The 16965-nt window shown below is 40.5% G+C and overlaps 1 protein-coding gene across 6 annotated transcripts in view; it reads left to right on the plus strand.

Annotated features, from left to right (window-relative positions):
* Positions 1–16762, plus strand: part of GOLIM4 (golgi integral membrane protein 4) — an 84046-nt gene extending 67284 nt beyond the window's left edge. For 3 of the 6 annotated variants that reach the window (XM_042234842.1, XM_042234856.1, XM_060405180.1), the window contains 7 exons: positions 287–537; positions 991–1073; positions 3119–3228; positions 5898–6065; positions 7235–7303; positions 14658–14738; positions 15048–16762. In XM_042234842.1, coding sequence (XP_042090776.1) covers positions 287–537; positions 991–1073; positions 3119–3228; positions 5898–6065; positions 7235–7303; positions 14658–14738; positions 15048–15197 — 912 coding nt within the window. In that variant the 3' untranslated portion in view covers positions 15198–16762. The remainder of the gene's footprint in view (positions 1–286; positions 538–990; positions 1074–3118; positions 3229–5897; positions 6066–7234; positions 7304–14657; positions 14739–15047) is intronic. The other 3 variants (XM_004003185.5, XM_042234859.1, XM_042234852.1) reach the window with 2 other exon arrangements.
* The last annotated feature ends 203 nt before the right edge of the window (positions 16763–16965 follow it).

Below are 16965 nucleotides of genomic sequence, written 5' to 3' on the forward strand. Positions count from 1 at the left end.
TTTCCATTTGAGAGGGAGCACATTAAAAAAATCTGCATTAATGCCAACAGTGGGGGAAGGTCAAAGGAAGCCAAGCTGCTGCTTGCTAAAAGAAGGCAAGGGTGATTCAGACAGAGTAAGGAAATAGCAGTGGAGTCCGGCAGCGGGTGGTGTTGGACCTAACATACAAAACAGTTGACCTGACAGAGAGGTATTAATAAACCAGCCCTGCCTTCTGCCCGTGTCATGAGAAACAGGTGAAGGTCAGACTCAGGGGACCTGACTGCTCTTGCTCACTTTTCCCCAGGTGCATCCTTCAGCCAAGCCGGTTACCAGACTCCAGTCACCGTATGAGGAGCAGCTGGAACAGCAGAAGCTGGTGGCGCAGCGGGCGGAGGAGGCCCAGCGGCTGAGGGAGGAGCAGGAGGCCCTACACCAGCAGCGGCTGCAGGGACACTTACGGCAGCACCAGCAGCAGCAGCTCCTCGCCAGGGAGACAGCCCAACAGCGGCAGGATGGGCTCCAGGAGGGCCGGCTGCAGCGCCCCGAGCAGCCACGGTAGCCTTCTGACCGACCTGGATAGCTTAGCCTCCAGTGTCCACAGGCAGATTAAAGACAGCTCCTCATAGTCCTTCCCTGTGAACTTGAGGGACTCCTCTTGCTCATGGGAGCTGAGGCAGAACCAAAAATCAAATTCCAAATATTTAACTTCCAAAATAATCAACATTTTTTTTTCTGCCTAAAAGTAACAGTTTACATCTCAAAGTAACCTGTCAGGTTTTGTGCTAACTTCATTTTAGTTTTTGAAAAGCATTTTATCTTTTATAAGATATCTTTTGAAAGTGTACCTGGAATCTTTATTAAGCCTAATTGGATATGTTTAAGAAATATATTTATGGCTTTTAAAAGAATGTTGAAAAATTCATTGATGACTCTCTTTAAAGATAAATGACTTATGTCAAACTGTGCTACTTAAGTTGTGTCCCGGAGTTGATGACTGTTTCCTTGCAGGCAGCAAGCTCGTTATGATGCTGTGGATAATGATGTAGTTCAGGGAGCAGAGGACCAGGGCATCCAGGAAGAGGAAGGAGGTGGTGAGCTTCTTAGATGATGAATGTTTTAATAAAACTGCCTGGTAATATATAATGTCAACTCAGAGACATATGCATACCTGTGTACAGGTTTTTCCTGCTCTCTGAGAGTGTCCCTTTGAAACTATTTGTAAGCTGAAATGATATAGATCAAAGAAACAATTACTTAGGACACATCTTGCTAACGGAGACACAAAATAAATTGAGATAAAGCACAGATGCTCATTGGCACATTCAGAGCTCTGGGGGTGTGATGTTGAGATGCAGAATGTAGGTCCTGGGGAAGGAGGGGGGTGGTGCCATTCTTGCTTCTCTGCTCATGTGTGTGCTGCCTCCATACCTGCTTTCTCTCGCTACAAATGAAACACTAAATGGCTATTTTTGCTTTCACCTATTTTCATAAAATTGAAAATCCTCTTCCGATTTCTTTCAGTTAGCCAAAACAAGTGCTAATGTAGATCTTTCATAAAAGCGAAGTGGCGTGAAACGAACTTTCAAAAAGTGGAGGGTACCTATACATACAGAGATTTGTGCACCATATGTCTTTTGTTGTCATTGATACGTTTTCCTTTATCCTCCCAGTAAGTTCACATTGATGGCCTAAATCAACCCAAGATAATTTATTTGCTCTCTAACATTTTAAAGTAGAGAGGAAATAGTGCTTTACTCTTCTTATATGGAAGGCATGCTTGCATGCTCAATCGTGTCTGACTCTTTGCAACTCCGTAAAGTGTAGTCTGCCAGGCTCCTCTCTGTCCATGGGATTTTCCAGACAAGAATACTGGAGTGGGTTGCCATTTCCTACTCCAGGGGATCTTCCCAACACAGGGATCAAACTTGCGTCTTCTGTGTTTCTCTTGCATTGGCAAGCAGATTGTTTACCTGAGCCAGATTGTTTACTGCTGTGCCACCTGGAAAACCCCTAAACTTCTCATATGTTAATACTTATTTTTATTTCTAGCACATTGTCATAGGAATATTAGACTTTGGGAAACCTCTACATTTTCTTATTACCTTGGAGACATATAGATTATTGCCTTGAAAGTTTTTCAAATTAAGTCATTAGAAGCTTTCATTTGTGGTACACATCTATATGTCACTGAACAAATACTGCGTACTGTGATAACAGAACTAGAGAATAACCGTCTCTCTGGTAACGTTAACACTTAGCTGTGTATCCTTTCCTTAAAGAATCTAATGGAAGGTGATTACAGAACTCCCTCTATAGCCTATTCTGATATTTTATAGCTCTGATAGTCAAGAAATTGTTTTCCTTATGTGCCCCCATGCAATACTTGAAGCTTTTTTGTTCCATTATTTAAGACCAGAGAACCATTTGTTCTCCCTTTTATTTAATGGATCCCTTGGTGCACTTGAAACATGATGGTAAGTTACCTGTATCTTTATTTTCTACAGGCTAAATACTCTCCATATATTTAACCTTTCCTCTGATAGCTCTGTGTGTGTTCTTGTCTAAATTCTCGGTATTGAAATATTTTTTTCAAAAAGTAACAAGTAAATGTGTGAGTATAAATATGTGATGTTTGTGGTATCATCATCACTACCACCTCAGAGAATACAGGATGGGCTGAATTTGTTTTTGATCTTCACAAATGGGGTTACCATTTCTTTCATTTCCTGAAGTAGCATCTGCTTCTTCTTTTGGTACCTTGCTATTTTCTCTGACATTACCAAAATTTTGTCAATAATTTTAGTGATGTTCAACTGATTGGGCTTTATTTTATGGAGAAAGTTTCTATTGTTGTTTTCGGCATAATGGGGGAAAATGCAGCTTCTGTTGTAAACGTGTGTTTTAGAGAGTTAGAATATGTCAGGTATCCACATTGTCTCTGTAGATACAAGGACTGGGAAAAAGACATAACTTTCAGAAAAGCTGAGACGTGTACTTTATGTTGAGCTAACCTAAAAGGAGGAGAGAGTGAGTGATGTGGTTTGTAGGAAAGCCCACCAGTGGCTTGGCTTGGCTTTGAAAGGGAAGAATCCTGTCTGGTTCATTGGGGCTGATAAGGGTTCCTTTGATTTGCTAGCCTATGAGAGAGACAATCAGCACCAAGATGAGGCAGAAGAAGACCCAGAGAATGGACATGAGCTGCAAGAACAACGGCCCCATGAAGCTGACCCGGAACCCGAGGGAGATGTAAGTGTCCTCTCATCTGGTCATGACACTTGGGAACTCACAAGGCAGAAAGGAAGTGTAAAGGTTTACCTGACTCTGTAACTCCAGCTCCACATGGTTTACATAATTATATGGCAACTGTTAACTGTCAACCATGGGGTGTTTGTGTGATGAGAATGGGTTAAAGGTTGCTCAGGGAAAACATCCAGGGAGTCTCCCTCTGGGGCATTCAGTAAGGTTAAAATAGAAGAGCAAAAAGAAGCAATGTAGTGTGTAGTAATTCTGAAAGATGAAAAAGGAAACACAACAAAGCAAATGTGGGAATTAGAGAACCGGAGAAAGGAGGTCAGCCACCATGGAGCACCGTGAGCAGTCTGCTTGGTTGTGAATGTGTGTCCTGCGACTGTGTAATCTCTCAGCAGTCCAGTGACTATTTTAGTAAACACACAGCTAAGAATGTGAGGTTTGAGAAATGAAAAACATTTCCCAGATACCATAATGCCATAGAAAAATTAGAGTATTAACAGGTAGAGATATAATAACCAAAGCTATTCTTTTTATTTACCCAAGAAAGGACCAAGACTCCCAGTTCAGTTGGGACCTTGACCTTGCCTATAAGTGTGTCTTTGCACTTATGCATAGATGATTTTGACAACTTACTGTAGCTCTCCTATCATCGTTTGCTAGCAAATCAACCACCACATTTATAGAGTGTAGCCTGCTGTCCTCTGGGCCCTGTTTATGGACTGAGAGGAGGAGGATTGATATTCTTCCTTGATAAGCACTGACAGAGTCTTCCTGAGCTGCTTGAAGCAACCTCGGTGGAAATGGCTTTCCCCTATAACTTTCACGGAGAGGTGGTAGGACATAACTACCCACCAGCTCCTCAATCAGCAGTTCTCAAAGTATGCTCCAGGGAACCCTAGCCCTGAAATATTGTCAGGAAAGAATAAGAGCTATAGATATCAGGAGAGTATGAGAGAGCCAGAGGATGTGTAGGAGCAAGAGAGTGTCCATGAGGGAGCAAGAAAGCGAGTCTGCAGGAGCCCGAGAGCGATGAAGGGCACAGAGGAAGGGTGGGTACTCCAGCTCCTGACTTGGGGAAATGCTGTCTATCTCGATTGGTTACCTGACTGCATAATCCTTCACTCTCCTTTCATGATAACACGTTGGGAAATGTTGGCCTTTCTACCGTGCCTTCCCTTAGTTAGAAATTATTAGCCTGCTTATCTCTCTCTTTGTCTCACCTATTTTATTTTTTTTTAAATTAGGAACATTTTTGTCTGGCTTCACTGAGGTTTAATGAATCATCCTTTTTTTAAAAAAATATCTAACAACTGTGCCTATTAAACCTTTTTTATTACTTGGTTAGAGTTAGAGCTAATCTGTATATTTTTATAAACTTTTGCAAAGGACATTCAGTACTTTTTTCCCTGAGGAAAACATGTTACATTTTCCCTATATTTCCGCACAGGTTATTGATAACACACAAAAGGAAATCCGTATGACAAGATTGTGGAGTAACTGGAGTTTAGTGTGACGGTTACGATTTGTCACTCTGTATCCCCAAGAAAAGTGTCATTTTGTTCTGGAACGAAGTGTATAGCCAGGGAGGTGCAGATAACACATCAGCTGAGACTGCAGTGAGCTCTTGAACATGTTCAAGGCTCTGAAGTGAACTGACGTAGAATGTTGTGCTCTGGAGACTAAATCTCACTCAGGTTTCCCTGTCTCTGGGAAGCATTTGCTGCTTCAGTGAAGTGTCCTGTTGATGACCCCCGTGTGATCAGGGAAGCTCCTACAAGCATCATCATTTCCGCCCAGCTCACACTCTAAAAATCTTTATGACGGTGTATATTATTTTGAAAGGTGCTTTGTGATCATAAGTGGGACATCCAGATAATTCTAAAGTTGATAATATGAAGGGCATTCGTTGAACACAATAACCGAGAACTACTTGAGAGGTAGGATGGGTTGGGGGAGGTATTTTTCAAAATATTTATATCACCAGAAGTTAAGCCCAGTCCCCTTATTTTGTCTCTTATCAGTGCAGCATCTCTCAGCTTCACATTAGTGTTCCTTATAAAGAAATGTGACCCACACTAGAATGTGATGGCCTACTCTTGAGTTAGCCTCCTCTTGTCTCGGACATGACTGAACGACTGAACTGAGCTGAACTGAACTGTCTCCCCACAGGCCTTCTTCCTGGGTGCCTGCTGGTGTGGGCTTCCTCTCTCCTCAACTGCTTTTCACCCGTTTACATCAGCTGGTTTGCAAAGAATAACTGGTCTGTAAAAATCGATGTACTGGTGAAAGCAGTTACCATTTGCCTATCTAAATCTCTCATTTTAATTATTTGTCCTATTTGGTCCTTTGGGTTTCATTAACTGTTTTTCTTGTCATCTAGTTATGCTCATATTACTTATGGCATTGGAGCTTTGAGAACTGTTTTAGAATCATTCACAGGAAAGAAGTGCTCTTTGAACTTCTTTCTGATGCATCCGTCTCTGACAAAGCAGAGGCTTTATCTTTTGACAGCAGGATGGGTACCCGTGAGTCTTGGTAAGGATAGACCTGAGCAGTCTGGTAAAGGACAATTTAATTTTCTGTCAGCCTGTGGCCTTTCAAATGAAATTAAACTTGATCTTGGATTTTTGAAGTGGTGCTTGCTTTTCATTAAAATTTTACAGAGGGCAGCTGTAGAGGATATAAACCCAGCAGATGACCCTAATAATCAAGGCGAGGATGAATTTGAAGAAGCTGGGCAAGTGAGGGAAGAAAACTTGCCAGATGAAAATGAAGAGCAAAAACAAAGTCACCAAAAGCAACAGAATGCAGAAATGGAGGAACATTTGGTGGTAAGTAGGTGCTGTGATGGAAGGTGGTTTTAACCTGGGGATTTCATTTTTTTAATTAATTTATTTTAATTAGAGGCTAATTACAATATTGCAGTGGACTTTGCCATACATCAACATAAACCAGCCATGGGTGTACATGTGTCCCCCCATCCCGAACCCCGCCCCCAGCGTCCCTCCCCACCCTGTCCCTCATGCATCAAACTTGCACTGATCATCCATTTTACTTATGGTAATGTACATGTTTCAACGATATTTCCTCAAATCATCCCATCCTTGCCTTTTCCCACAGAATCCAAAAGTCTGTTCTTTACATCTGTGTCTCTTTTGCTGTCTTACATATAGGGTCGTTGTTACCATCTTTCTAAATTCCATACATATGCATTAATACACTTTGGTGTTTTTCTTTCTGACTTACTTCACTCTGTATAATAGGCTCCAGTTTCATCCACCTCATTAGAACTGACTCAAATGTGTTCTTTTTAACAACTGAGTAATATTCCATTGTGTATATGTAGCACAACTTTCTTATCCATTCGTCTGCCAAAGGACATCTAGGTTGCTTCATGTCCTAGCTATTGCAAACAGTGCTGTGATGAGCATTGGGGTACATGTGTCTCTTTCAGTTGTGGTTTCCTTGATGTGTATGCCCAGCAGTGGGATTGCTGGGTTGTATTAACCTGGGGATTTTATAAATGCCTAAAGTGAAAAGTGTTAGTCTCTCAGTCATGTCTGAACCTTTGCGACCCCATGGACTATAGCCCACCAGGCTCCTCTGTCCATGGGATTCTCCAGGCAAGAATACTGGAGTGGGTAGCCAATCCCTTCTCCAGGGGATCTTCTCAACCCAAGGATCAAACCTGAGTCTCCTGCATTGTAGGCCGATTCTTTACCATCTGAGCCACCAGGGAAGCCCTATAAAGGCCAGGTTTTATGCAAAAGGTTTTAGCTATAACCTGTGGGGACAGGAAGTTTACCTCACATGCAATGCTTGCACTCAGGAGTGGGTCATGGGCATCCTGGACTTTGTTGGGAGTGATTAGTCATCATTTCCTGCCCACTGAGGCATTGAAATGCACTGTTCATGGTGGCCTGCCTGTTCTTTGTCCCAGAGGACTGGAAGATGCATCTCCAGTGTTCAGTAACCTGAACCTCTCCTTTTGTTTCAACAGATGGCAGGAAACCCAGACCAGCAGGAGGACAACGTGGATGAGCAGTACCAGGAAGAAGGGGAAGAGGAGGTAGGAAGGGGGAGGGCAGGAGGCCAGACTGCTTGAGGTCTCACACTCACCTGAACAAAACCTCTCCGAATGGGCTTTCCTAGGACCGTTTAGAGCCATAGGCTAGATAAGGAAGGATGGTTTCGAGGAGAAATGGACCATAGCCGTGGAGACATTTGGTTGGAAGATAACAAAAACAGGATGATAGAATTCTCTTCTCTTGTTTTCCCTAGAAATTTTGAATTAAGAAGACACTTGACCTTCCAGGAATGGCATACTTAGGTTTATGTGATCTTTGTAAAAATATTTTCTGCTGTCTCTTTCCCTTACAAGAAAAAAGAACAAAGCTCTGCCCCTTGAGAGTCTGGACAAACCTCAGAGACTTTCTCTGTAGACATGGCCACTGCTCCTGCCGCATAGCGACACCCCATGGTGTCCAGCAGAACACACTTAACACCCTCTAGACATGTAAAACATTTTCACTTTTAGCCTCTTCCCTTCTATTAAAAGTTTAGTATCTTAAACAAAGAAGAAAAGGAAAAATTGATAAGGAGCTCAGTTGAGTAAAATGCATTCGGGTAGAATTTCTTAGCATTCCATTTCAGTTTGCTTTTTATTGCAAACCCCTAGCATATTACTGTAAATTAGCTTCATGGAGCATGTACCATGTGTAGTTGTGTGTAGTATGTAGTGTTGTTGCCTGTAGTGCCACAATTGTGTAGTTGACTGATTAATGCTGTTGGTTGAGCTGGTTAGTGTCAGCAGGGTACTGTATGGCGCTCAGAACACAGGAATATGATATACATGAGGCCCAGGCCCTAGGCTCCATGTCTCTCTGGACCAGAAAATGGTCTAGCAAATTAAAGCCCTAGTTCAGAGGCGCTTCTCAACCAGGCCTTTGCAAATGTGTGACTCTGGCCCTAAGGAGAGCGGCAGGAGAGGATGGACAAGTGGCAGCCTGAACCTGCCTGAGAGCCTGCTAAGAGGCCCATGCTTCTGCCTCATGGGCAGGGCTCCCTCAGCTAAGGCTGCTGCCTCGCCTGGTTGCATTTGTCAGCTTTTCAGAGCTGATGCTGAAGTTTGTGTTTATACCAGGAAAACAGAGAAGAACGTCGTTCTTTGCAGGCATTGGCAACATATACCTGTAGTTTTACATGCAGTCTACCTGCCTTGATCCTCTTATTCTCTCCTTTTTCTCATCCTGCTGTTCATCCTGATCAAACCCCTGAGCCGTGTCATCAGAAGAGAGTGTTAGAGAACCCGGCAGCCTTTGAATATGAAGACATCTGGCAAGAGAAAGATATTCATCTGGACCTCTCTTGTAACAGGATGTCTGGACTAATATTACTTGTTTCATTATGTCTGCTGCCAGGGATCTTTGAGGGATTAAAAGAGAAGAGGCTCACCTTGGCTTCTTTTTAAAAATTCAGAAGGGTAAACATAAAATTTTAATCAGTATTTACTGATTAATTTTTTTTTTTTTTACTTCTGTATTCTATCAGTTAATGTGTGATCCAAGAGGGATCAAAGATAGAAAAGAAAGGAAGAGAGGTGGGAGGGAAGGAGGCTGGTGACAGGCAGAGGCCCCCCAGTGCCCAGCCCAGAACTCCCAGCTCTGCACCTTTGTCCCCGCTCTCGGACCCTGACAGACTCAGGTCATCACACCTTTTCCTGCAGGGTGGCTACCACATGAGCTCCCAGCAGAAGCCCAGCCTGCCTCTCTTCTTCCCTGGGTACCTTTCGCCTCTGCCCTCTAAGCGTCCCTTGTTCAGGCTGTATTTTATCTTTTTGGCAGTTCCTGAGGTGCTTATTGGATTTTCCCACCTCTTTCCACTGTTCTCAGTTCTTCCCTTGAGGAGGGAGAATTTCCATATACCAGTCAAGGCCTAGTAATAGATGAAGTTCTCAGCGGAGTGCAGCAAAATGAGAAAAACAAAGAGGGATGCTGTATGTGAGAATACATAGCCTGTTGTCTATGAGTGTCATGTATGTGAGCACTCAAAACTGTAAAATGCAGGGTAATGTGCATTGTTCTCTTCCTTAAGCCTCAGAGGCTTCCAGCTGACCCCTGAGATGTAAGGCCCATTGCCACCATTGGCTTGCCTCCCTTCCAGTCCACCATCAATCTGCCGCCTTGTCACATTTGCCTCTAAGGAGGAATTGCATCTTGCCAGGGTTGTACCTGTTCAGAGGCACAGCCCATGAGACTTGTGACTTGAACTTTGAGAGTACAGAACCCCAAACAAGTGTGATGTTAGGAAATCTGCCCTATCCCTGCCTTCTCTTATCGTACTGCAACAGTGTTTTCCTTTTGAGATCGAAAAACGACCGTTAACAAGCATTGATTGTTTTTGCTTTGGGATCCTTAGAAAGACATTCCTATGATAAGACATTCCTATGAAAAGCCATCCGCGTGTTGCATACTTTACAGATTTTTTAAATCTCCTTATGAGCAAATGAGACAAACTGTGACATTGCCAGAAAGTGCTGTGTGTACTTTAAAATGATTTAAATGTTTAAAAATATAGAGAGCTTAAATGACTACTGTGAAAAACCCAAGTGCTCTGTTTCCCCAATCTGAGTAAAACCAGATTGATATGAACGCTCACATAAGAACAGGTACAAGGTTTCCTGGCTGCCTTTAGTGGCTTGTCGGCCTGGGAATCACCACATCAAGAAACTGTCCAGATGGCAGAAACTCTAAACATTAGCCAGCAAGCAGGGGTGTCCATCACAGATTGAAGGTCTTTCCGTGATCATGTCCCATCCATCTCTTTGGATTTTAGGCTTCTTGGTTACTTAAGGGCATCCTTCCAGTTCCTGGCTCACCCCCTAAGATCTTTGATGCATCAGAGAAAGGCATGATTACATATGGGGACTGGGTAGCTAGCCAAGTCCATTCAGATTCAGGAGATCTGTTTTATTTTTTTTTTGTTTTAACTATTAAACTTTGCCACATCACATAGGGTCATTTTTCTAAAATGCCTAAATCATTAGATTTTAGTAATCAGTAATTTGAGTTACTTTGTCAACAAAGGTCTATCTAGTCAAGGCTATGGTTTTCCAGTGATCATGTATGGATGTGAGAGTTGGACTATAAAGAAAGCTGAGCACCAAAGAATTGATGCTTTTGAATTGTGATGTTGGAGGAGACTCTTCAGAGTCCCTTGGACTGCAAGGAGATCCAACCAATCCATCCTAAAGGAGATCAGTCCTGGGTGTTCATTGGAAGGACTGATGTTGAAGCTGAAACTCCAGTACTTTGGCCACCTGATGTGAATAACTGACTGATTTGAAAAGACCCTGATGCTGGGAAAGATTGAGGGCAGGAGGAGAAGGGGATGACAGAGGATGAGATGGCTGGATGGCATCACTGATTCGATTGACATGGGTTTGGGTGGACTCCCAGAGTTGGTGATGGACAGGAGGCCTGGCGTGCTGCAGTTCATGGGGTCGCAAAGAGTCGGACACGACTGAGTGACTGAACTGAACTAAACTGAACTGAACTGAATGAGTAATAAGGAGTGGTTCAGGGAGATATTTAACAAAATGTTTCCATCGGATTTAGCAGGATAATTAAGAGGATCAAGTGTGGAAGACATAACTGGCATGTCCACATTGTAAAAAAGTAACATTTGGCGGCTGTTAGTCAAAACATATTTTAAAATGACAAGCTCCATATCATTTTGTCCCATTTCAGTAATGCTTTTAAGATGAGTTTGAATTACTCTTGCCCCCAAATGTAAAGAATATATTACTAGAATATTAGAAAAGGCATATTCATAAATTTGAAAAATTATAAAATTTTCATTTATGTAATATCTAAATTAAAGAGTAATTTAAATCAATGGTTTCCACCTCAGTTTATATTGTCAGTTGGTCCACAACCTAAATTTTCTACAGTAGATTCCAAGAGAGGAAAGAACTCGTGAAACAGCATTTATCTCTCTAGCCAGAGACATTCATTGTCACTCAAATGGTTCTCAGGCTTTGCTGTGGATGAGAATCCCCTTGGAAAGTGTGTAAAACATATAGATGCCTGGATCAGACCTTACTCTTGGAGCTTCTGTTCCTATCTGTGTGGGACCTAGGAATCGGAGTTTTTCCACAAGCTCACAGCTAATGCTGATGTTTCAGGAACACGCTGTTAGAGAAGTCTGAACCTCTTGAGACTTCTATCCAAAATGATGTATGTCTGGGTGCCTACTTACCGAAGACTTTCTCATCAAAGCAGTCCTTAACCCCCACCATACCACACACACACACACAGAAAATTAAAAATCACTGATTTTTATCTAAACCCTTTCTTTGACAGGTAAGAAATTTGAACTTCAAAGAGGTTACATAAGTTTTCAAAGGTCACACAGCTGTTGTTGTTAGAACCATGATTAGACCCTACCCGGGTCTGCTTTTAAAAGCTCTCATAATTAAGTATACCAAGCATAGTAACTGGGCTTCCCAGGTAGCTCAGTGGTCAACAATCTGCCCGCTAGTGCAGGAGACTCAAGAGACATGCATTCGGTTCCTGGGTTGAGAAGATCTGTAGAAGGAAATGGCAACCCACTCCAGTATTAGTGCCTGGAAAATTCCATGGACAGTGGAGCCTGACAGGCTCCAGTCCATGGGGTCACAAAGAGTAGGACATGACTGAGCATGCACACACATGCGCATTACATTAAAGCATAGTAACTAAATAGTTGATACAGGCAAGTTTTTCTTTTTAGAAATGAGTGAATACAGAAGGAGTGATGGAATTAGAAAGTCACCATTTTTGTAACCCCTAATTAAAACAGTTGATTTAGGAGCAGTCATCAGTGGATGACATCACCAGATTAATGGAGGTCAGGGGATTTTATCATGGAGGGATCAGGCTATAGCTTTCTGAGCCCTCTGACCAACTTTAGCTTCACTAAAAGTAGAGCAGACAGTATATGCCTCCTGAGGTGATGGAAATATGAAGTCTACAGCATCATTGCTGAGAAATCTTTACTTTGCAAATTGAATCTGAATTCATTCAAGCCTTTAAGCTACCTTCCTTTTGTAAGAAATGTGGAGGCTAAAGAAATAACTGACACCTCAAAGAAGCAAATAAATCCAGAGTCTGGGTCATTTTACTGGACAATAATATAGCATTAAGGAAAAAAGAAGGAAGTGGAATTGGTGTTGGATATGACTTTTGTTTAGATTAGGACAAACCAGATGTAAATAGACATATTTAAGACAATTGAGAAAATGTAAGTAAGGACTAGACATTAGATGATGCCATGAAATTATTATTAGATGTAATAATGGCATTATGGTTATATAAGAAAAGTGCAATGTGTTTAAAGATGGGTAGGGCTGAGATTACATGATATCTAGAATTTTTAAGAATAATTCATCAGAAAATAAAGTGATAGGTGATGCAGGCATGGCAACATTGAGATAACCTTTGAGCCTTGGTGATGGCTATTAGGGAGTTTATTGAATCATTGTCTTTGTGCTTGAAATTTTTCATAGTAAAAACAAATGACCTTATTGTTTATACAGCTTGGAGAGTTGCAGAGCCAAGGATCTAATCTAGCTCTGTCTGACTCCATGGTCTGTGTTAGGGGGTTGGCAGGCTATAGGCCTGGGTCTATTTTGTAAGTGAAGCCTTACTGGAACAAAAGCCATGCCTTTTTGTGTACGTGTTGTCTAAGGCCACTGCTGCGCTAGAGATGGGTAATTGCTAGAGACCTGATGGCCAAGAAAGCCTGGATATTTACTAACTGGCCCTTTATAGCAAACATTTGCTAACCCTGATTTATTCTTTTCACTGTACCACAGTCTCAAGGCAGTTCCCTCCCAACCCCAGCTACAGTATTTACTGTTCACTAGTATATTTTCATTATAAAGGCCATAGAAGACATGTCTTCTCACTGGAATCAACCGAGACACTTTAGCAGTTTTCAATTAGTGAGACCTTAGTACAATCTGAAATAAGTGCTTCACTGTTTTCGCTATAATGTCCTGGGGAGTGTTGTTATTCTGTGACTAAGGGCCGAAGAGATGTCATTGGCCACTGCTACAGCCTACGGGTGAGGCAGAAGTGTCTTCTTTATAGCTCGCTCTACCAGGACACGTAAATACAAAATATACTCTATATCTGTCACCACAATGTATTTATTTGGTGCCAGTGTGGTATAGGGGCTGTGAGTCCAGCCAATAATGGACTGGTTAGACAAGACTCATGAAGGTCAGCATCTTAGGCTGGCATCTTTGAAGGTTCATCTTTGTAGACTCTTAATAGGTCAGGGTCCCTCCAGAGTGGGTCTGGTGGTTGCAGTTCATTCTGCTGAACCTGGGCTATGGACACCTTGACACAGCCCTTAATTTGTTGTTCCTTAATTATAACACCAGTATACTTTCTTTTCCTTGCCCATTTCTGGGATATTTAACATATATACACTGCCCCCTCCCCAAATTAGGTAATTTTGTGTTACTCAAGACTTACTCTCATGCCATTGTCATAGTTAAATTATAAAATATATTGCCCTCTGTTTTCATAGATGTGATCATTAAATAGAGATTTAATGATCAAAAACGTTTGGATTCTTTCTCTGATTTGCATTTTGAGATAATCAGGATCAATGACACATAATAGTAATAGCATACCTGAAAGAGAACTACTTAAAACAGAAATGTGTTAGAATACAAAGAGATGCAGAGATTTGAGGTAGCTTAATAACTATTCTATGAAGAAACTGAAATGATTATGTTCTATGTTCTAGATATTTTAGCCAAAAAAGTTTATTCTTAATTATAGAAATGTAAATATACAGGTTTTTCTCTGTTCTCGATGACACTAAAGTGTAGGTGGTGGTGCCTGATTTCTGTGACTTGTAAATATCTGTGAGAGCAGATATGTTTTGCATTGACTCATTCATTGATTCATTTAAAACAATATTTATTAAGCACTTGCAGCATGCCAAGCATGCATCTAGGTATTGAAGGCAGTTAGTTGAGTAAGACTGATGGTTCCTGTTCTTCACAAGAACTTACATTCTGTCAGAACTTTCAGACTTTCACAGTTCTCTCTTTTGGAAAAGAGGAGTTTTTTAACTTTATAACGTGAATTTCTTCAGGTGTCATACTTGGAGTGTTAACCCTTATTCGAACAAATCAGAAACTCAACACACAAAAGTCCTAGATTCTAAATAACACTAATTTTTTTAGTAAGTATGTTACACATTTATTCATGGCCAATAGGCAAGTCAAATCTTCGTCTTTCCAGATTTATTTTTAGCTTAATTTTGTCTTTACTGATTTGAATGAACTTTTTGGAAATCAGAATATGTTGCTTCAAGTGTTGAAATGATACAAGTGTCCACTTGATGTCTCTGGTTTATTTTAGGTTCAGGAAGATTTGACTGAGGAGAAAAAAAGGGAATTGGAGCATAATGCTGAAGAGACCTATGGTGAAAATGATGAAAATGTATGTGAGGATATACGTATTTCCATTGCACATGTGTGCCTTTGTGCATATGAGTAGGAGATACCTGTGTATAGTTGGAAAGATCCCAGTGGGTACATCTGAGGTGCCACGGAGTATAACATTGGGAATTAGGAAATTGTGTGACAGTGTGAAGATTAGAAAAGACCGTAGCACTCTTGCCTATTGGAATATTTTCTTCACTTGTTTTCTTTCTGTTTTGGTTTTTTTTTTTTTTTTAAGAGAGAATTATTTATACCACTAACTCAGTGTCCTGTCTCTCAGTTTTCCTTTTTGTCTTTTAACTTTAAGGCCGATGAGAAAAATAATGAAGGAGAAGAGCAAGAAGTTCGAGATGACAACCACCCCAAAGGCCGAGAGGAGCACTATGAGGAGGAGGACGATGAGGAGGAGGATGGGGCTGCTGCCGCTGAGAAGTCACGGCGAAGAGCTGAAATGTAGCCATGCCCAATTTCACAGGCAGAGCTCAGCTGTCGGATGCTTTTCAAGCTGCTCAAAAATAAATCTGCCTACTGAACTCTAGGATATTTAATTACAAAAATTAAAAATTTAGACCTTTTTTAACTTTTGTATTAGAAATGCTCATACATTTATATGAATATATTTTGATAACCTAGGTTAGAGCTTCTTTTTATATTCAAGCAAGACCTGAACGAGAAGAAAAATGATATAGCAGACGTTAGGCTCTGAATCTCATTTTTCACGGATTATGTGATGTTGGAAAAGACCTTGATTTTGTATATGTTTTAACTTGTTCCTTCTCTGTCTTCCAGTTTCCAAATGTTCTGCTATCTGCCTTTGATGAAATGCAGAATTTCAAGATAGGGAATACTGAAAAATGCTGTACACATTTTAAGGAGAATGGCCAATTTACTAATTGGTGCCTTTCCAAGGTTCTTATGTATAGTTCTGATAGAATTTTCACCTGTCTGTGTATCTCTGGGATAAGATTCATAGTGACATACAGTTAGAAAGACGTTTTTGTTATAAAGACACTGTTTTTCAGGCTTCTCGGATCAGTTAGAGAAATGTTTGATTTTACTTAAAATCACAGGTCTTCCTCTTGAATTAAATTTAAAAGTGAGATAGTACTAAAACTTACGTGGCACTATTCTGGACTTAGCTATTTCAGGATTCAACCAAGGTATGTCACATCACCATATTAACCTTTTGAAAGGACTGACACGTTGTTTAATAACGAATTTGGTGTGCATGGGCGGCATTTTCCACATGAGCACCCCTTCTTTTTTTCGGTAGTCACGCAGTGATAGCCTTACTTTAGTATCTAGTTCTTGACAGTAATACATATTTCCCTGTAAACTCTGTGCCTCAACACTTAATCATTGATGACAAGCATGAATATGAAGAAGTACCAAACTGTACAACTGAACAGTATATTGTTCAGAAGCTATATGGTGAAGTACATAAGGTGGTATGATTGACCCTCATGACTTTTCTATTTGCTGGGATTAGGTCTGCATTATATCCATGGATACACGTTTAATGATGATGAATTATGCAAATCCCTTAAAATTAAAAATAAAAAATTTCCCGTGGGATAGAGACATATTTCAGTCTCAAGTATGAAAATTTTTAACTAAATAGAATTAGGTTATATCATTCATATGTGTGTGGTTTTATAATAGTACTTTCAAGTTACAACTGGTTTCAATTTGTACTATTATTGTATGAATGTAACTTTATTTCTTAATAACCACACTCATGTATGGCGTTTGATTATCCCACATGAGTCATTAATTATGTATGCATAGGAATGCTTTGTTCAAATGTATTTTGGATTTTCAGTAATCATGAATCAAATCTTACCTTTATGTATAAAAACCCTTTATGTAATGTAAAATGTATGATATTGTACATAATATTCAGAATACAATTATTTTGGTAAATTAGTTTGTATTTTTAATGTCCCAGTTGCAGTATTTAATTATTTGAAACACACTGAAACTTGGTAATAGTCAATAAAATGAAAAGGAGCAAGTGGTAAATCTTCTAAAAGTATGTGATTTTTTTATTAGTTTCCAATCTTACATTTTTCTGTTCTTTTTCATAAAAGGAAAAATTGTAAGAGTTACCAATATATAGTGAAGAATTATAAAGTGCTTTTCCCAATCTATTCCTATTTTGCTATCTCTTTCTCTGCTTGGATTGGCACGTGAGTTTTTCTCCCCCTTTTTCTAATGAAAGAGCT

This window comes from Ovis aries, chromosome 1 (genome assembly GCF_016772045.2).
Source record: "Ovis aries strain OAR_USU_Benz2616 breed Rambouillet chromosome 1, ARS-UI_Ramb_v3.0, whole genome shotgun sequence".
In the NCBI taxonomy this organism is placed as follows: Eukaryota; Metazoa; Chordata; class Mammalia; order Artiodactyla; family Bovidae; genus Ovis; species Ovis aries.